Source organism: Caenorhabditis elegans, chromosome IV (genome assembly GCF_000002985.6).
Source record: "Caenorhabditis elegans chromosome IV".
Classification (NCBI taxonomy): domain Eukaryota; kingdom Metazoa; phylum Nematoda; class Chromadorea; order Rhabditida; family Rhabditidae; genus Caenorhabditis; species Caenorhabditis elegans.
Window position 1 is genome coordinate 1,672,295 of NC_003282.8, and position 20,898 is coordinate 1,693,192.

General features: G+C 34.4%; 2 protein-coding genes and 2 non-coding genes across 4 annotated transcripts; 2 read left to right on the forward strand and 2 right to left on the reverse strand.

The window, feature by feature from the left end:
• The first annotated feature begins 403 nt into the window (after positions 1-403).
• Positions 404-4,072, forward strand: Y41D4B.1 (G_PROTEIN_RECEP_F1_2 domain-containing protein). Its single transcript, NM_067718.4, has 5 exons — positions 404-547; positions 1,517-2,004; positions 2,837-3,034; positions 3,406-3,529; positions 3,899-4,072. The coding sequence occupies exons 1-5, from the start codon at positions 412-414 to the stop codon at positions 3,913-3,915; spliced, it is 963 nt and encodes a 320-aa protein (NP_500119.3). The 5' UTR covers positions 404-411; the 3' UTR covers positions 3,916-4,072.
• Positions 4,073-4,320: 248 nt separating this feature from the next.
• Y41D4B.24 (G-protein coupled receptors family 1 profile domain-containing protein) lies at positions 4,321-9,872 on the reverse strand. Its single transcript, NM_067721.5, has 9 exons — positions 9,672-9,872; positions 7,703-7,840; positions 7,521-7,652; positions 7,392-7,467; positions 6,805-7,050; positions 6,629-6,756; positions 5,055-5,193; positions 4,905-4,970; positions 4,321-4,533 (listed from the first exon to the last, which is right to left on the reverse strand). The coding sequence occupies exons 1-9, from the start codon at positions 9,863-9,865 to the stop codon at positions 4,426-4,428; spliced, it is 1,227 nt and encodes a 408-aa protein (NP_500122.3). The 5' UTR covers positions 9,866-9,872; the 3' UTR covers positions 4,321-4,425.
• Y41D4B.30 lies at positions 4,667-4,746 on the forward strand. Its single transcript, NR_052939.1, has one exon. It is a non-coding gene; the product is annotated as an Unclassified non-coding RNA Y41D4B.30 (non-coding RNA).
• A 6,893-nt stretch (positions 9,873-16,765) lies between the features above and the next one.
• On the reverse strand, positions 16,766-16,915 carry Y41D4B.28. Its single transcript, NR_052940.1, has one exon. It is a non-coding gene; the product is annotated as an Unclassified non-coding RNA Y41D4B.28 (non-coding RNA).
• Between the last annotated feature and the right edge of the window lie 3,983 nt (positions 16,916-20,898).

The window sequence follows — 20,898 nt, forward strand, 5'->3', positions numbered from 1 at the left end:
AAACCCCCCTCCCTGCCCCTCTTATTCCCCTTATCAATTTTCCCTCGTTGATCAATTTCCCAATATATATATTTATATATCCCCTTTTCCTTCTCTCTTCTATTGGCTTCTGCTCGTGCTTTTTGCTCTTCTGTCTGTCTTTTAAAGCCAATTCCTCTTTTGCTCTCTTTTTCCACTCTCTCCTTCTCTTCATCTCCTTTTCCTCTACTTTTTCCGTTTTCTTGAAGAGCTGCCCGTGCTCTTTTTTTTTGTTCAATATCTCCTTATTTTCTCCCCTATTCATTATGCATTCTCCATCTCTATTTCCACTGAAAAAAGGCTTCATTCGTTTTTTCTTTTTAATTTTTCTGTTAATTTCAATCAATTTCAGTCAATTTTTGAGCCGTTTTTTGAGCATTTTTTTTTTCAGAAATGGAGCTCACAGACCCTGAAGAGCCCACTGACCTAGATTCTGCAGTTTTTGCTCTTCACTCGATGCACTTGGCAATTTGTACGGCGGCGCTGGTTTTCAATGCGTTTTTGTTATACTTGATTAGAAAATGCTCAGGTAATTTTGGTAATTTCAGAAAAAAAAATTCTGGAAAAATGATTTTTTCACAGTTTCGAACACTGTATTTTATTTTAGGTTTTCGGCAATTTTGAGAAATTTTAAATCTTGTATTTTTTTTCAGAAAATTGCCGATTCTAAAAAATTGATTTTTTTCGGCTTCCGGAAGATTTAGGCGATTGCCATTTTTAATTTTTTTGCGCAATTTTGAAGAATTTTCGACAACTTTTCAAAATTGCCCAATTTTGAAATTGGAGCTTTCCAGCAACTTTTAAAAAAATTTAAAATTCTATTTTTTTGTCAACCATCTTCGATTTTTGGCGATTTCAGAAAATGGAAAGTTCTTAGAAGATTGAGTTTTCAGCAACCGGAAAATCGGACAAATACGAAATTCTTAAAATTTAGAGTTTTTTTGCAATTCCAGAAATTTTAAAATATTTCAATTTTCCACAACTTCGATAAATCTTTTTTAATAAATTAATTTTTTGAATTTTTCGACAGGCGCCGATTTCGGCAATTTTTTTGGTGGCTTCGTCGCCCAGCACCGCCTAAGCCTGAGCCTGAGCCTAAGCCTAAATCTAAGCCTAAGCCTATGCGTAAGCTAATGCCTAAACCTACGCCTAAGCCTAAGCCGATGCCTGAGCCTAAGCCAAAACCTAAGCCTAAGCCTACATTTAGGCCTAATGGTGACATATACGTCTCTCTGTAAAATTTCGCCTTGATCGGCCAACAGGAACCCCTGAAAAATCAAAAAACCGGAAAATCCTAAGCCTAAATAGCGTAGTCCCACTGACGCCAAGCCACTGACGCCAAGCCTAAGCCTAAGCCGATGCCTGAGCCTAAGCCCAAGCTTAAGCCTAAATTGAAGACTAAGCTTGAGCCTGGGCCTAAACCTAAGCCTAAAAATGTTGCTTGCAAAGATTGCAATCATCCCTATTACGAACGAAGTCAACCAATCAGTACTTGCAGCATTCCATCCACACATGAAAATCATCATGATGCACCAAACAATGGCAATAATCGCGACAGACATCTACCTGTTCTTGAGATCCTCAATAGGCCTCTGGCAGACTTATGAAGAAGCTCCCCTTCAAGTAGCACCACAACACGTGGACGATGCACAATGTGCATTCTCTTCCTCAGTTCCAGATTCCCTTTGTGTCCTTTTTCTATGGTTTCCATTTTTATTGGCAATTGAACGAACCTACGCATCGCAGAATTACGAGTCCTATGAGACGAATGAATTTCCGACGTTTGTCGAAATTTCGTGTGGAGTTATGTGGTTCCCGGTAGTTTCGGAGATCATAATTTTTGTGTTCACTTGGGGAATACCGTCGAATCTCCAGGCTTGCCAATACTCACTTCTGCAGAAGACTAGTATGCAAAGAAACACGTGGTTTGTGATAATTGCCTCGTTTTCCGTGTGTTTCTCCGTTTTCTTCAAGTTACTGGAAATGGTGAGTTTTGACCTCAAACAAGTTTTAGTTTTATTTTAAGAAATTCGGGTGAAAAATTTAAATTTTCAAAAAAAAATTTTGTTTCAAAAAAAGTGACTGAAAATTAAAAAAAAAAGTAATTTTGTTAAAACTGACGAAGTTTTTTTTAAAAAATGTCTTCTTTTTTAAATTTTCTGACGGAAATTTCCGTATTTAAATTTTACAAAATAATTTTGGCTGGAATTTTCGTATTTTTAATTACAACCTTCAAAAACAAAATACGATTTCAAAATTTCTGGCTTAAACTTTGGCGTAGGCTTAGGTGTAGGCTTAGGCTCAGGCATAGGCTTAGGCTTAGGCGCAGGCTTAGGTTTATTCTCAAGCTTAGGCTTAGGCTCAAGCGAGGCTGGGAGGAGGGAAGGAGAAATTTTTTCAGAATTTCTGGAATAAACCAAAAAAGGAAAAACGACGAAAAATGGGAGAGTTGATCTCAAATTTTCATTTTCACGAAATTTCAGCTGAAAACTTTAATTTTATTATGCCTGAATAATTTCCCGCAAAATTCAAATTTCAAATTTTCAGAAAAAAATCCAAATTTGGAAATTTTCATATATTTTAAAATGTTTTTAGAATCGGGAAATGATCTAAAAAATTTTTTTTATTTTTTAAATTTATTTAGATCATTTCCCGATTCTAAAAACATTTTAAAAGATATGAAAATTTCCAAATTTGGATTTTTTTCTGAAAATTTGAAATTTGAATTTCGCGGGAAATTAATCAGGCATAATAAAATTCAATTAGTTTTCTTTCAAAGTTCAAAACTGAAATTCTCAACCAAATTAATTTTTTTCAGAAAAACAAGGCAATGGAGATTCAATTGTACAATGATTACGTGTTCAGTGCCCGATTTCAAGTTCGTGAAAATATCAAGACATGCCGATTTGCGTGCGGGCTCCTTCTCCTTTTCTTCACATTTTTCTTCATTTTCTTCATTTTCGATAGGAATTTGGAGACTAGCGATGAATCTCGAATGGCTTCTGCGGCTAGAAGGGTAGGTTGGAAATATATAAAAATTTCAAAAATGTTTAATATTCTGAACAAAGTTATTCAGAAACCTTTTTTTTAAATTGTGCTGAAAATGTTCGAAGTGAGATATTTTTGAATTTCACGCTTTAAAAAAAATTTCAAATTTTTACTATTTTTTCAAAAATATTCAAACTTTACAGTTAGACAATTAAAAAAGTTGTAATTAAAAAAATTCAAAAATTATGAAATAATTGAGTTTCGCGTCAAAATTTTTAATTTCCTGATTTGCTTTTCATGAAAAAATAAAAATTGCTTGAAGTGTTGAAAAAAAGGTCATAATTTTCTAATAGTTTTAAAAGAAAAAGTCCCTTTTCCCAATATCCAATATTTTTTCAGGAGTACTTATTTTTGATCTTCCCAATGTTTGCACTTGTTTATTCATTACACTTCTTAACCGCCAACTCTTCACTGTTTGAAACAGCCAAGCGAACTCTACAACAGTACTACTATCAGGAACATGGTAAGCAACAGGGGTGGGCGCAAACGATTTTTTCCGGCAAATCGGCAAATTGCCGAAATTGCAAATTTCCGCCAATCGACAAATTACCGGAATTAAACATTTCCCTGTAAATTGGCAAACTGGGTACATTGCCGGAATTAGACATTTCCGGCGAATTGACAAACCGGCAAATTAACCGAATTAAAAATCCCCCTGGTTTAAATTGATTTTAATTAGTTTATTCTGCTGAAATTTAAAAATTTAACAGTTTTATAGGACGCCGTCTACGTGTCAAAATCCGTGAATTTTAAATTCTATATTTTATTTTATTGGGACAAAAAAATCAATGTTATACATTTTGTGCATTATCGATTATTCACGAAGTTACAGAACGAATGCTCGAATAATGATGATCTTTATGCCCCGTGGCACACTACCCGACTAACCTGTGATCTACATACATACATACAATTAATTGACATATTTTTGTAAAATTTCATGAAAATACATATTTTTCTTGTATATACATATTTTTGAAATTGAGAATAAATTATTATTATTTTTTAATTTCTGGCTGAAAATATATACTTGAACGCTTAGAAATTTCGAAAAATCTTTGAAAAAATTTAAATTTAAATTTCCCGCCAAAATTATTCGAACATTTTGTAAAAATTTCTAATCTAAAAATGTAGTATTTCTTGTCAAAATATTACGCATTCTGAAATTTCGTGAAACTTGTTCCAATTTTTTTCCAAAATTTTTTAGAACCATTGAAATTTCAGAAGCCACAACAATAACCACAAACTACAATATTTATAGAAATAATTTTATTATTATTATTATTATTAAAACACACCCTGTTTGAGAAGTACCAACCAAAAAATACCGAAAAAATGAACAAAAATTCCAAAAAACTATCACAAAAGAGTCTCGTAAGGAGAATTTAAGGAGCATTTGTGCTTATTCCGAGGCTCCGAAATTGTGGCAATCGGCATTGTTTCAGAATGATTTGCATCTCCTCTACTCTGAAAAAATACTATTAATTGAAAATTGAGAAAAAATCGACAAAAATCCAATTTATTTGAAGCCTAAAATATATTAAAACTATTTAATCAATAAGTGGAAAAATTATTTACAAAAGTTGATAAGATCGATAACTAGGCTTAGCCTTAGGCTTAGTCTTAGGCTTAGGCTTAGGCTTAGGTTTAGGCTTACGCTATGGCTTAGGCTTAGGCTTACGCTTTGTCTTAGGCTTAGGCTTAGGCTTAGGCTACAACTACAGAATTCAATTATATGGAAAACAGTCAAAAGTCCAAAAAAATCAATAAAGTCGAAAAAATCGATAATTACCATTTCAATTTCGAATCAATTTTATCCAAAATTTAAAAAATCTCACCAAAAAGCTCGTGTCGGTTTCCACGGATTTCAGACGTTCCACGTATTTTTCGTCTGCTCTCGGGTTCTGAAAATATTAGCGACTTTATTAAACAATTTTCAAAATTAACAACAAAAAATTTGGAAAAAAAGGAGCCGATAGAAAACTCACACATGGAACACAGAGTCGTTTGAAACGACACAGAATTTCACGGCGAAGAACTGGCTGACAGTACAGGTAAATTGGAAGGCGGGCGGCGCAAGCCATTGTTGTGAGCAGGGATACCAAATCGATTAGTACGATGTATAGGCTGAAAATTTTCGAGATTTTAGGATTAGGAAGTCTATATAAAAAAAGGTTTAAAATTTAAATTTAAAATTTAATTTGACAGCTCATAACTCAGCTGTACTGGATTTTATCAAAAAGTTGTCAATTAACAACATGTGCATGAAATCTTGTTCTATAATCAAAAACTAACCATTATTGTTGTATTTTAAATGAACCGTGATATGAAACACCAAAGTTAAAGAGTACAAAATATGGTGCATAGACCATTATTACATTTGACAGCTCATAACTCGACTAGATATAGTTTTATTAAAAATTTGCAATTAACAAAATTTGCGTTAGATCTTTTTCAATAATTTTGTACTTTGGAACTTTTTGATATTTTTCACGTAAACCAGAATATTTTCAATTAATGTAGAGAGAGTCCTAGATGCACCATCTCGGCATTCAGAGGCAACTTCCTGCCACACTTTGGCAACTTATTTAGTGCCACTAAAATAAGTTGCCGAATTGCTGGCAGGAAGTTGGCGAGTTGTTGGCAGGAAGTTGCCACGTAGTGGCAGCAAGTGGGAAAGAAGGCTCAGCAACATCTAAATGTTGGCAGGAATGTGCAAAAGTTTGGCGGGAAGTTGCAAGTAAGCAAAGTTTGGCAGAAAGTTGCCTCTGAATGCCGAGATGACAAAAATATGTATTTTAATACATTTTGCAAAATAACACCCCAAACGGCAAAATGACAATTTTCCAAAAATGAAAATTTCCGGCAAATCGGCAAACCGGCAAATTGCCGTTTTGCCGAACTCGTCGAAAAATTCCGGAAAATTAACAATTTGGTGAAAATGAAAATTTCAGGCAAATCAGCAATCCGGCAATTTTCCGATTTGTCGAAAACTTTCGGAACGGCAAATTGACAATTTGCCGAAAATGAACATTTCCGGCAAATCGGCAAAGTGCCGGAACTGAAATTTCCCGCCAAATCGGCAAACCGGCAATTTTCCGACTTGCCGAATTTGTCGAAAATTTCTGGAACGGCAACTTGACAATTTGCCGAAAAAAAAAAATTCCGACAAATCGGCAATTCGCTGGAGACAAAAAATTCCGACAAATCGGCAGTTTTCCGAATTGCCGAATTTGCCAAAACATTTCGGCCGAATTTGTCGAACATTTCTGGAACGGCAAATTGATAATTTGCCGAAAATAAAAAATTTTGGCAAATCGACAACTTGCCGGAATTGAAAATTTCCGGCGAATTTGCGAATTGCCGAAATTAAAAAATCCCGGTAAATTGGCAAACAGGCAGTTTGCCGATTTGCCGATCTTGCCGGAGAAAATTTGCCTTGCCGAGCGGCAATTGTCGCTCACCCTTGCCCCAGAAGATAAACTGGTGAAGCTGAGAAAAAATTGATTACTTTTTTGTCGATGCACCATAACATTAATCTCAATTGAATCATCAAACCTACTCTGGATAGTCCACGACAAGCTCATTATTAGTCTGCTCCAGCGATGTCAGTGTCACATTGATAATATTCGACACAAGATAACAACATCCAACCATCACCAGTGTCCTAGTAGCAGCACGGGCACTTGCCTGAAAAATTCAATTTTCTACAAAGCTACTATCCCCTTAAAACACAACCTTTCTCTTCTGCAAATCCTCAGTATTCCCATTAGTGACAAGGCATACTGTGGCAGTTGTGTAGGTCGTCAGTGCTTTCACAATTCGGACGTTCAGGTAGAGAAGGATAAAGAATGGGGCAAAGACTGTCACAAAGTTCCGGTACCAGAAACGGAAAAGGTAATGGTATTGAGTTTCCAGTACGAACGGGCGGAATTTCATGGTGGTTGCCATCATTTGACCCTCACATTGCTCATGGTGCACGAGCTGGAAAAATATATACTGCATCACCAGGCGGCAGGATGAAGGCAGTGCCTGCCTAGCCGCAAAATTAGGGCTCACATGTGGGCAAAACGATCCGAATCTCATAAGCGATGCGCGGAGCCAATTTGCACCAAATAGTGCCATACCCTATCGCACTATCTGGTGCAAAAGCGTCCGACACTTTTTGGGCTCCACGCGCGTCGCTTTAAAGGTTTGGGTCGCGGCGTGAGAGCGGCGTGGGAGCCCTATCCAAAATATAGAAAACTGCGAATTGAGCAGTGCATAAATAGTAGGTATGCAAGTAGGTAAGTAGGTAGGCACATAGGTACCTTCGTGAGACCTACCTCAAACTCAATGGAAATGGTCCCTTTGCTCACAACTCCAAGAAATACTGCACATAGCGCAATGAATGATCGATTTCTAAAATTTGCATGTTTTTTTTTAAATTTCAACTCTTTTTTTTCCAAACATACTTCTGTGCAAATCTAAGATACGGAGAGTTTAGCGTGGCACAGTAACGTTCAAACGAGGCCGCAACAATAAGAAAGGAGGATGACGTCATCGCAATATGGGATACTGTCAATATGGGGATCATATAGGTGTACCTGTAAAATTTTTATGGTTTTTACCAAAAACATTGGGAGGAGTGACAAACCAAATATTGACCAATATTGGTGACATTAGAACATCGGATAATACATTAACCGACATTAGCATTATATAGGCCATTGAGACGAAAATATCAAAAAAGGCAAGTAGCATCATGAATAGGTTTTCACGGCGGTGGCGGCGGCTGGAAATAAATATGAAATAGAAGATTTGGGATCACTGTTATTCTTAGATGTTTTACCCGATCATTTGTTATTGGTTGATGAAAACCCATATATTCTTTAAATTGCACTACGTACTAATTTCGGGATCAGCCAATTTTGTCTGTTACTCTTTTAAAAAAAATTAATTCACGTTACAACTAAAATCTTTATCATCATTACTACATACAGTGCGCCCAACTTCTATAGCGCACCCCTATTTTATTTCGCTTTTCACCACTTTCTGACACTTTTTACAAACAACTGCTAATGCGATTTGATTTCAAATGTCCAAAATTTTTATAAAAAATTCAATAGACTGAGGAGTCAATTTTCAAAAGAAGTATATCCGTGGAAACTCGTAGGATCTCTAAAATTGTCCTGAAACGCCTAACTTTATGTTAGAGGCCCCTGCGCGGCGCCCAGTACTTGAATCAGCACCATAATTAACCAAGATGATCTAATACGTTCACTTGTTGCTGGAAAACTTTTTTTTTACGTCCTACGTGTCATATTGTGGATAAAGGTTTATGTTGTTTTCACAAGTGTTTCTTAATGATATATAATTTAACCAGCCGCCGACCGCGCCTACGGCGCGGGCAACGACTGGCGGCATTCAAATGGTTTGACACATATATAATATTTTCAATCACTCAAAAACTTCTCATTATGGAAAATTGATACACTGAAAACATTGAAGCTATGAATATCTTATCAATTAACATTGTTATTTGTATGTATTTTTTTATGATATCAAAAATTCACAAATACATAGATACATTCACAGAAGAACTTTATGTTACTTTTTTACCAAGACAGTAGTCTTACAGTACCACTACACTAACTTACATTGTCCCTCACCAAGTCCAGGCCTAAAGGTCAAAACTGGAATTTTCCAAAACTACAGTAACCCTACCGTAATCCTACAGTACCCCTATAGTACCACTACAGTACCTTGACATTACCCCTCCCCCACCAATCACCAAATGTTGTTTTCAAAAAATTAAATTTTGAATTCTCGCCAAAATGTTTTCAAAAAATTAAATTTTGAATTCCCGCCAAAATGATTCCAAAAAATTAAAATTTGAATTCCCGCCAAAATGTTTTCAAAAAATTAAATTTTGAATTCTCGCCAAAATGTTTTCAAAAAATTAAAATTTGAATTCCCGCCAAAATGTTTTCAAAAAATTAAATTTTGAATTCCCGCCAAAATGTTTTTAAAAAATTTTAATTTTAATTCCCGCCAAAATGTTTTCGAAGAGTGAGTGGTTAATCGCGTACCTCGATCGATGTCGGGTGCGCATTCATCATAAGTAGCCTCAAAATGTTCTAAAATAATTTCTTGCGCTGAAAATTGTGACGTCACCCGTGACGTCAGAGACAAACGGAATAGCGCTTTATATATAGTAATGATGATGTCTAAATAACATAGCATACCAACACCAAATCTACCATAAACATTACACAGATGTTCTAAATTCGTTAATGTAGTATGGTCCTGTTTGCACACAAATGTTTTATCTATAGTTTCATCTATGCGGTCTGTCTGCTGCCGGAATTGTGTGACGTGCACTCTTCACTCTTCGCAAAAATTCCCGCATTTTTTTGTAGATCAAGCCGTAATGGGACAGCCTGACACCATGTTTAATTGTGTTTAATTTAAAATAACACACTAATTAATAAAGGTTAAACACCAAGCTCAAACTTTACTGTATGTATATAATATTCAGGACATATATACGTTGTCTATGTAATAATATATGTGCAATATTTTATACAAAGTTCCACTGTTGACCCATATGTTCTCTTACTCACCTTGTGACAAATAACCAAAACAGGAAAATATTCTCAATCATTGAAATAAATGAAATAGTCGAGCCGAATATCGAAACCATCCAGAATCTCATGACAAGCATATGGGGTTGCATGACTTCATAGATACAGTCATCTTCAATTTCTGTCTCATTTCCCGAAGTGGACGGTATTGTGGAGTTGAGGGGTAAATCCATCTGAAACCAAAATTGTATGAGATGAGGAGAAACCTATCAAAATAGAAGATGAAAAGAATAAAATAACACAAAAATAAAAAAAAAACACAGAAAAAGAATTCGATTCACACACAAGGTTTGATGGCTTGCAGGAAAGAATGGAATTCAATTTGTGAAGCTCTGGAGTTGTTCCCAACAAAATAAGAGTGAGAATAAGAAAAGGGTATGAAGGAGGAACACTTGGATGATCATGATGAAGTTTTTTAGAGGGTTCTGTGGTTTCTGGGTTTCCATTAAGAAACTTTTCTAGGTTCACGCCCTTGGAATTTGGGAGGAATTTGGAGGTTTTGGGTTTCGAGGCACTTGGAAAATGTTTAGATATGTTCGACTGAAAAATGCAACGATTTTTTTCGGGAAATTGGCAAATTGCCAGAATTGAACATTTCCGGCAAATTGCCGATTTGCTGAATTTTGCCGAAACACGGTAATTCGGTAAAACATTTTTTTTGGAAACTTCAGAAATTCAATTTTAATCGGCAAAATTGTATATGAATGTTCCTACATTTATTTTGAGAAGTAAGCGAATTCTACCAAAATATCTAACATAAAGAAAACGGGGGAAAACTTCAAAAAAGCACAGTTTTAGGCGTTTCCGTCTTATAAAAAATCCCTCTAAACACTTCCGGCAAATTGATATCCGGCAAACGGCAAACCGGCAAATTACCAGAATTTAAAATTCGCGGCAAATCGACAATTTGCCGGAATGAAAAATTTCCGGCAAATTTGCAAACCTCCAATTTGCCGATTTGCAAAATTTGCCGACGAAAAATTTGCCCAACTGCTTTTTAAAAAAAATTTCTGCATGAAAAAATTAGCACACTTTTTTGAAGTGTCGCATTGGTTTTATAGTGTTTAGTAAACAATAAAAACCATTTGAGAAATTTTCAAAAAAAAATTATGAAAAAATCTGAAATTTTCAGTTAAATTTTTTATAATATAAACAATGGTCGAAAAAAAAGATTCACCAAGTTTTTTAATTAAATTGAAACAAATTCCATTAAAAAAAAAGAAAAAAAAATCAAAATTAACAATTTTCAGGGAATTAAGAAAATCGGAAAATCAAAAAAAAAATTTCGTCAAAATTTTCTGATTTTTTATATTTTTTTAAAATTTGATATTTAAGAAAATATAAAATTTTGGCTTTTATGAATTTTTGATATATATTTTTTTACAAATTTTAAAAATTAAAAAAAAATTCCAAAATAAACAATTTAATTTTGAAAACGAAAAATTGAGCAATTTTCGAAAAAAAAAACGATTTTTACGGTAAAAGAAAAGTTGATTTGTTTTTATATATTTCTTGAAAAATCAAATAAAAAAATTAATGAAAAATTAATTTAAATTTTTTTTTTCGAAAATTAAAGGCTTCTCATCAGTTTTCAGTCGGCATGGACAGGCACAGCGCCGCCGCGCCTGCCTGCTTGAGGCACATTCCTAGGGTTTATTAATGTGAATAAATCAAAAATCAAAATAACCAGAGCATGTTTTTCAAGCATTATTTGGAATTTGCATTCTTTATGTAAATACTGAGGATGTCCGGCGCGATCTCTCTTTTTCAGTGAAAACAGGAGAAAAAAATGCAATAACAAAAAGAGTCATTGTATGAATTATTGATGTATCTGTTGCGAATCCAAGATTTTCTGCATTTCCAAAGTATAGTTAATATGTGATTTCTCAACAAAAAAAGACTGCCTACCTACCTACCTATCGCCTTAATTTTGTTGGAGGTTTGAGTAAAAAGTAGGCACAACGTAGGCATAGGTAGGCGAAAGGCAATATGAGGTTTTTTTTTGAAGAGCTATTTTTATTCTAAATTTTGAAAAGGTGATTAACATGTTCCCACGTTAAGCTTTGTCTCTGCTTGGGGCGATGTTAGTCATTAATTCGGATAGGGACAAGTGATCGAAAATCACTGAAAAAACTTGAATTGAAAGATGCATGTATGATTTTTTGATATTCTTTTAAAAATGGACTGCCTTTTTTTAAAACTTGAATATTTTGTATTTTTAAATTACAGAAAAAAAATTTTAAATTTTCAGAATTTGTTTTTTAAGATTTTTTTTCCAGTAAAAAGCTGAAACACTTCTCCATCGAAAATATCTTAAACAAAATTTTCAGAAACATTGACAAACGATTTCAATGTCTAAATCAGGCAGGAGTGGGCGGCAAAAGATTTTGCCAGCAAATTCGGCAAATCGGCAAATCGCCGGAATTGGAAATCGGCAAAATTGTACGCATTCTATGAGCGTTCCTACATCTTTTTTGAAAAGTAAGCAAATTCTATGAAAATGTCTAAAAGGCACTGTTTTAAGTGTTTCCGTCTTGTGAAAAACAATCTCTAAAAAAAATTAAATTTTCCGGCAAACCGGCAATCCGGTGAATTACCGGAATTGAACAATTCCGGCAAATCGGCAAAACCGGCAATTTGCCGATTTGCCAAGACCAAAAAAATTTTTCGACCAAAAAAAGTTGCCGAAATGCAATTGTCCACTCCTTATAAAGTGCAATCTTGATATCATAGTTTTTTGAAAAGTTGAGAACAATTTGAAACGAAAAAATCTGGCATTATTTCAGTCAAAAAATATTTTTTTTTCAAATAGATGGTTTAATAACTTTAGAAACAATTTTGGATAAGTTCAATTTTTCTGAAAATTGTTTTTTTTTTCAAAAAATTTTGTGAAAATTGTTTTTGTGAATCATCAATGTTTAAATTGACTTTTTCAGTATATACCAAAAAATTATAATATTTTCAGCAAAAAAAAACGATTCAAAAAATGCGAGGGAATTCCCCCGCAGACACATATTCCGGGAAAAGTATAATACATCGGCTTTTTCCACGAACATTACTAATTTTTAGGAATTTCTTTTGTTATATTTTGTGTATATATCGGCTTGCCTACTAGGTCATCTATGCCTGCCTGCGTACCTCCATTTTTTGATAAAAATACAAAAAAAAGATATTCAAACTGCGAATAATTGAGCTAGGCATGTAGACATGAAAACGTGCCTGCCTACCATTTGAAACCCCAGAAAACAATGCTGAAACCTAATAACTTGCTTATTGTCTAGAGGCTTTTTGCTTTCTCACGGATATCATTATGCCCAAGCTTAAAATATATTTTGGAATAAAGTTTTATAATAAAAAAATAAAAAAACTTTGAGGTTAAACCTTCACGTTTTCGATTCTCTGAATTTTCAAATTTTGTGGTGACAAACTCTCAAAACTAATAAAAACAGCCCGTTCTTCGAGGTAAGCCAGGAAGAGAAAAGAAACATGGAATCTATCATAAAAGAGCCAATGATGATTATAGGTGTATGCTGCGTTGAAATATTACAGAGCAGCATGTTTTAATGTAACGACTCTTGGATTTTGAAATTTAGGGGTCAAAAATCTAATTTCAATCTTAGAAACACCTAATATCGTTTTTAAAACAGAAAAAATGTTTAAAAATTTCACGTTTTCATTTCTCCTGCGATAAACTAATTCTGTGGTGACTCCACTTGGCTCCACCCTCTTTTTGAAACTTTGTATATTCGGTTTAAATAATAGTTCCATACATTTTCCATTATATATTCGGTTTATTACGCCAAAAGCTCACAGAAAATTCAAAAAATAGGCGTGGAGTTACCACCAACACAAAAATTTCGGAGAAACGGAAACGTGGAAATTTTAAAGAAATTTTTTGGGGGTTTTCAAAATAAAAACAAGAATTTGAATAATATGACCGAAAACCAGCTTGATGACTGTAAAAATGGAGAATGTCTCTATGTCTCACGTTTCTATTTCTCCCAAATTTTTTGCCAAGACCAATCCCATTTTTGTCATCTCGGCTACTTTCATTGTGTTTGAAGTTCAAATTTAACATTTTCACGATAAAATGCTGAATTTTGAAAAATTAGGAAAAGGAAGGGGTCAATAGGAGACACCACTGAGCTGGGAGACAAAAACATTTCGGAGAAACGGAAACGTGGAAATTTCAGACCTTTTTTTTGTTTTCTCGATAAAAAACATTGATTTGGAGAGAAAAAATGTAGTTTCTGTCAAGTTTTCCAGCAAGAAACTTTTTTCACCAGCAAAAGTAAGGTGTTGTGGGTAATCCAATAAGTTTCTAATAATATTAGTTTATCAGGTGTGGTGGTGGGGTAACCGGAGATAATTCAATATTCACCGAGAAAAAGAAAAGAAAGATCTTGCTGGAACTTGACTAATTGACAATTTGGGAATTGAATTCGAGGGCTTACACAAGTTTCTCTCTCATTACAAACATCCGCTTAGGGGATGTATCGAAATTGTAAGAAACGTTCAAAATATAGAGAAATATATGGTAACCATGTTTTTACATGCAAATAATACGAAAAAATTGAATTTTTTCCACATTTCCACTTCTCCAAAATTTTCTTCTTTTTTGTGAACATGATAAAATCCCTAACAAAAAAATTCAAAACACAAAGAACAAAAAATCATTATCCTCTACCGACAACTGCCGGTGACTTTGTAAAAACGGGAGCAACTGACACCTTTATGAAAGGTGAAATGTTTATAATGTACAGGTGGTCGTTTTAAAACAACAGGAAAATTGTTTTGAACATGAAAAAACACGAAAAAAACACAAAAATTGGGAAAGAGTCATCACGGGAGTTTGAGATCAAAATTTCGAAGAAACGAAAACGTGAGATTTTTTGAACAGTCTAACTATTGTCGAAGTATCGAATTTCAAAGTTCCCGCCACATTTTCATTTCTCCCAAATTTGGAATCTCCAATTTCTGTTGGAGACTCCACCCGACCCCGCCCATTTTTCGAAACTTCGGTTAGTTTTCGGATTCAAAATGGGTGTCGAAGAAATTTTTTCGAAAGGTTTTAGTGGATAACGAGAAAATTTAGGAAAACGTGGGAAAGTGGGCGTGGCCAGTTAGAGTCACCACAGAATTGCGGATGAGGAATTTAGGGGCTTTGGAAACGTGTTGGAGATTTATGGTTTTTTTTTCGGCGAACAAAAAATTTGTGAATTTTTTTAGTATTTTTTTGTCACAAATTTCGTTCTCCGATAACCCCCATTTTGCAGTGCCTCCAGCTGGCCACGCCCAGAAAATTTGGGAGAAATGGAAACGTGAGTTTTTTTTCGTTCTTTTTTCGTTTTTTACAAGCCGGTTTTCAGTTTTTATCTTCAAATTTTTGTTTTTATATTAAAGCCCCCAAAAATTTATTTGAAATTTCCATGTTTCCGTTTCTCCGAAATTGAAATGCTAGTGGTGACTCCACCTGGCCACGCCCATTTTTTAAGTTTTCGTTGGGCGTTGTGAGTAAAAATCCGTATATAGAAAATGTGTGGAAATATTTTTTTAACTGAATAAAATAAAAATTCCAAGAAAGGGCGTGGTCAACAAGAGTCACTACAAACATTAAAAAATGAAAATTTCGGGAGATCTAAAAACGTGACTTAATTTTGGAGAAAACCCCAGTAAATTAGAATTCATAACTTACTTTTTAAAAAATAATGTAATAAGGACTAAATTCGCAGGAAAAAAAAATTGAAATAGAGACACATGTTCGAAGAAACAAATTTCGGAGAAACAAAAATGTGAATTTTTTTTTAATTTGTTTGTTTTTTTTTTGATGATTTTCGGTTGGTAAAAAATGGAATGAATGAAGAAAATTTTCTGAGATAATGAAATTAATTTACGGCCGGAAACTTGAATAAATGAGAAAAGACGACGGCGTTCTTTGTTTCCTTAATATATTTACAGAGGGAGAGGGGAAAGTTTTTCAATTTTATCCCAGCCAGACAAAAACTAAAATGTAACATTTATTTTCGTGGAATGTCCAAATTTCTCTGTTTTTTTTTCGTGTCTAAAGCCGTCCTGGGGTATACGAGGTTACTAGTGCCCCCGCCCGCAAAATTAGATCTGCTTTTGAGAATAGGCCTACGGTTTTGTTTTTCGGTGTGTGTTTTCTTGATTTTTGAGACAATTTTTTGATGTATTGGAAAAAAAGTTTAGGTATTAGATTAGAAAATTTGAAAAAAAAAAATTTAAAATGTTTTTTTTTCAGGAAAAAAACTGTCTGAAAAATTATATCGTAATTTTTTTTTTAATTTTCTCAACTTTTATGTTCACAATTTACTGAAGGGATTTAAATTATTTAAATTAAAATTTTTTTTTGCAAACTTTCAGCTCTACAACCTTATTTTAGGTTACCACGGCCGTGTAGTCCCCGGGGACAAGTGGAACAATCCTAATTCGATTTTTCTATATTTTTTCAATGTAAAATTGATAAAACAAAATTGTATTTAGATTTAAAGCGGAAATTTGAAAAATTGAAAAAAAAACCATATTGTTTAAAAAAATGTTCAAAAATTTTTTTTTCAAAATTTATAGATTCGTTAAATAAAAGTCAGAACGGTAAAAACCAGAACTCAAACTTCTTTGTAGTCCACGTGTACTCGTGAGAAAATGAGTTTTCCCACTTAAAATTTGAAAATTTCCAAGCCTCTACTATCAAGAATTCAAATCTTTTTCGCGTTTTGCATCAACTCTTTTTCTCCGGGGAAATCACGCACTTTTTTTAATCCAAATTTCTGCAAAATCAGAACAACAAGTGTTCTTTTTTAGTCATTTGAGATTTGTTAAGGATCACTGAAAAATGTAGTGGACTCCTAGAAAACGATGTAACTCATGAAAAAGTCAAAGCCCAAAAATGTTAAACTTTTGTCTAATAGAAAAAGTTTGGGCAGTGTTTTTGATGAATTTTCAAGAAATTTGAAAAATTATTCAGCGAAAGATTTAAATTTAAAATAGAAATGTTGGGTTTCAACTGAAAAATTCAAAATTAATTAAGATGCTTCCGGAAAGTAAGCTTAGGGCCTAAGCCTATGCCCAAGCCTAAACCTAAGCCTAAGCCTAATACTAAGTCTGAGCCTGCGCCTAAGCATAAGCTTAAGCTTAAGTCTAAGCCTAAGCCTCAACCTGTGCCTAAGCATTACCCTAAGCCTAATACTAAGCCTAAGCCTGAGCCTAAACCTAAGCCTAATACTAAGCCTAAGCCTAAGCCTAAGCCTAAACCTCAACCTGTGTCTAAGCATAAGCCTAAGCCTGAGCCTAAGCCTAAGCCTGCCTAGACCTTAGCCTAAGTCAATAAATTATACATAACAAACAATACGTTCGGAAAAAAGTTGTAGAGCAAAAAAAAGTTTCTGTGGCGCCAGGAGAGAGGAAAAAGTAGACGGAAAGTAAACTCAAAGGTCCCCCTCCCCACAGAATTTTATTTCCTGTTTTATGATGACACATTCACCTCTGTGTGGACCACTTTTATCTTTTTTTCTTTTCTTTTGTCGTGAATTCTTCTTTTTTGCAGGTTCAACTTGTGTATTGATACTTTCTTTGAAAAAGTTCACTGAATTCAATTTTTTCTCACCGTTGCTAAAGTTAACTCAAAAATGTAGAAAATAGGCTATATGCAGATAGGCAGGCATATGTGGGCAAGTAGGTAGGCAGGCATCAGGTAGGCACTTAGGCATCAGATAGGCACACTGGCATCAGGTAGGCCTGTAGGTATCAGGGAGGCACTTTGGCATCAGGTCGGCATGTAGGTATCAGGGAGGCACTTTGGCATCAGGTCGGCATGTAGGTATCAGGGAGGCACGCTGACATCTTATAGGCATTTAGGCATTAGGTAGGCACGCAGGCATCAGGTAGGCACGCAGGCATTAGATAGGCGCGCAGGCATCATGTAGGTGCACAGGCATTAAATTGGCTCATAGGCACGCATTTTTTTCCCCTACAAAAATCATGTTCCACTGCACTTCTAATAGAGTATTTTTTACGGGACAAGAAAAAAAAACAAAAAAAAACCGAATTTTTCCTTGTTCCAAAAAAGGCGAAAAAGACAAAAAAGAAGAGGAATGTTGTGGGAAGAACAAGGATATCAAATTTGAAGACGTGGCACGGGCACACATACGGAAAGAAAAAAGACAGATGATGGAGAATACGCCATTTTTTTTAGGAATGTGGAGACATGTTGAAGCAAAAATGGAACGAGCTTTTGCCTTGTGAGCCGAAACATTTTCAGCATTTTTTTCCACTTTGTGGGATCAAAATAACGACTACAGTAACCCTTTTGCGTTGAAAATTCGCTTTTTCTGAAAACTTAAAATTTAAATTTCGCGCCAAAATAATTTTGACTTTCGCGCCGAATTTACTTGAAATTTTGTTTTTCAAATTAAATTTAGAATTCAAATTTTCAGAAAAAAATTCGGTGGGAAGGGAATTTTGAAGGTTTTTTCTCAAAAGTTTATGGAAAAGTTTAAATTCTACGATTTTTTAAATTTTTCGGGGGACTTTCAAAACTGAATGTTTGATCATTTTTAGCACCATAACAATGATATCAGACATTTTTTTGCCATTTTCAAATACTGAAAATTTAGTTCCTGGAGACACTCATAAAACTCAATAAAAAAAGAAAATGTACTCGCAACATGATTTCATCCGCCGGGGCACCCCATTATGTTGTTTCCAGATAGTTAAACACCTACACAAATTGCAAATATGTTGTTTGTACACAGGCGATTTGAGATATTTAGGTAGGCATGGAAATACCTACGTGCCTACAAGGTGACCTCAAGGTACACCTGTACAATTATCGGTCAATATTGAAAAAAAAACCAAAAAACCCTACAAAAACGCAAACATAAAACAATAATGTTAAAACATTAATGCTAAAAAAAAATAGGCGGTAGGTAGGCAGGCAGGCCTAAGGTAGGTATGTGACTTTATAACGTTCAAGCCAGGAGTGGGCGGCAAACAATTTTCCGGCAAATCGGCAAAATTGACAAAATCGGCAAATCGATGAACTGGCAATCGGTAAATCGGCACAAATAAATCGGCACAATGCCGATTTACCGAGTCTGTCAGAAAACGGCAAAAAAATTCGGCAAATCGGCCATTTGCCGGAATTGAAAACTTCCGGCAAGTCGGTAAACCAAGTCGGCGAGTTGTCGAATTTGCCAAAAAAAATTGCAGAACATGTATTTTGAAAAGTAAGCAAATTCTATGAAAATATTCAGGAAAATTTCCGCTTTGCCAAACATCAAAATTTCCGGCAAATCGAAAAACCGACAATTTGCCGTCCATCTTTTTTTTTGGTTGATTTGGTCTAAAATTTTAGATTTTTTTTGCTAAAAACAATTTCCCGAAAAGAGCTCAAACGTTAGCATATGTTACAAATTTAACACTGAAATTTTACATTTTTTTAACACAAAAATTTAAATTAATTTGAACACTACTGAAAATTTTCCAAATAATGTTCGGAAAACGAACTTTGGCTGGAAATTTGAGCAAAATGTTTAGATTTGTTAGAAATGTAAAATTTTTAAAAAATATCTTTAATTGATTGCGTCTAACTTAATTCAATATAGCTTCATGGATTGAAAATCAAGAGAAAAAAGTTTCTTCCGTGTTCTCTAAACATTCATGGCATTACGAATTGGAATAAATAGATCCAATTCCAAACACTGGGAAAATTAATTTATTCGTCAAATTACAACTTGAAAACGATGAAGAATCGTGCCGCAAAAAAGATTAAATTCTACTTCTCGGCTTTGAGTCGGGGAGCAACAAGAGCCCGAGCTCGCCAAGTTAGTGATGGTGCATCAAGTAACAATTGAATAGTCGTAGTCACGTACAGCAATCCCTTCGAACTAATGACGTTTTTGCTTCGATCCTTACACCCTGGAAATTTAATATTACGGGGGGTGGACGAAATTGTTGAGGGAAGTTGACGATTTCACTGCAACTTTTTCCTCACGAGGGACGAGGAAAAGTGGTTTCTAGGCCATGGCCGAGGGGCCGACAAGTTTCAGCGGCCATTTATCTTGCTTTGTTTTCCGCCTGTTTTCTTTTGTTTTTCACAGCTTTTTCCCGTTTTTTCTTATTAAAACTGATAAACAAATATTTTTTGCAGATGCCAAAAATGATTTCCAAGTAAAAAAATTATGTATTCAGTGGGCAAGCAGCGGTGAAAGTGGTCAATGCAATATGATGGATTACGGGAATACAAAACCTAAACTTTTTCTTAAACATGATAAATATGATGCTTAAATGCTGAAATTACCTGATTTTCATAACGAGACCGCTGAAAAAGTTTTGAGGTTTCCAAAATTCAACTTTTTTGGTGAAAAAGTCGAGATTTTCGCACAAAAAGTTGAATTTTGGAAACCTCAAAACTTTTTCAGCGGTCTCGTTATGAAAATAAGGTAATTTCAGCATCTAAACATCATATGTATCATGTTTCAGAAAAAGTTTAGGTTTTGTATTCCCGTAATCCATCATATTGCATTGACCACTTTCACCGCTGCTTGCCCACTGAATACATAATTTTTTTACTTGGAAATTGTTTTAGCATCTGCAAAAAGTATTTATTTATCAGTTTTATTTAAAAAAAAAAACGAAAAAAATCGATGAAAAACGAAAGAAAACAGGCGGAAAACAAAGCAAGATAAATGGCCGCTGAAACTTGTCGGCCCTCGCCATGGCCTAGAAACCACTTTTCCTCGTCCCTCGTGAGGAAAAAGTTGCAGTGGATTTTTAAACGAGGAAATTTAACACATTTGCCCTAGAAAATTTCAGCCAAATTATGGGCGGGGTCAATGGAAACTAGTATTTTCTTGCCTTCGAAAAAGTATCAAAATTGAATGTTTTGGAAAAAACTTTTTTCAAAAATTTATCAAAGCATCAGACTAAGTTTTTGGATTCAAAATTTTTTTAAATCATTTTCAGACTAGTTGTAATGTTCTGAATATTGAAATAAAGCATACAATTGAAAACTCGCTGAAAACATTGAAAAGGCTGAAACTTCTGCTAAATGTAAAAAAAATTTTGGAACGTACGAAAAGTTTTCAGAAACAAATCGAAAGAAGAAAAAAAAAATAGAAAATTAGAAAAAATAAAAAAAGAAGAAAAGAAGGAAAGAAGGGGAAAAAAAAGAAAAAAAATAGGAAAA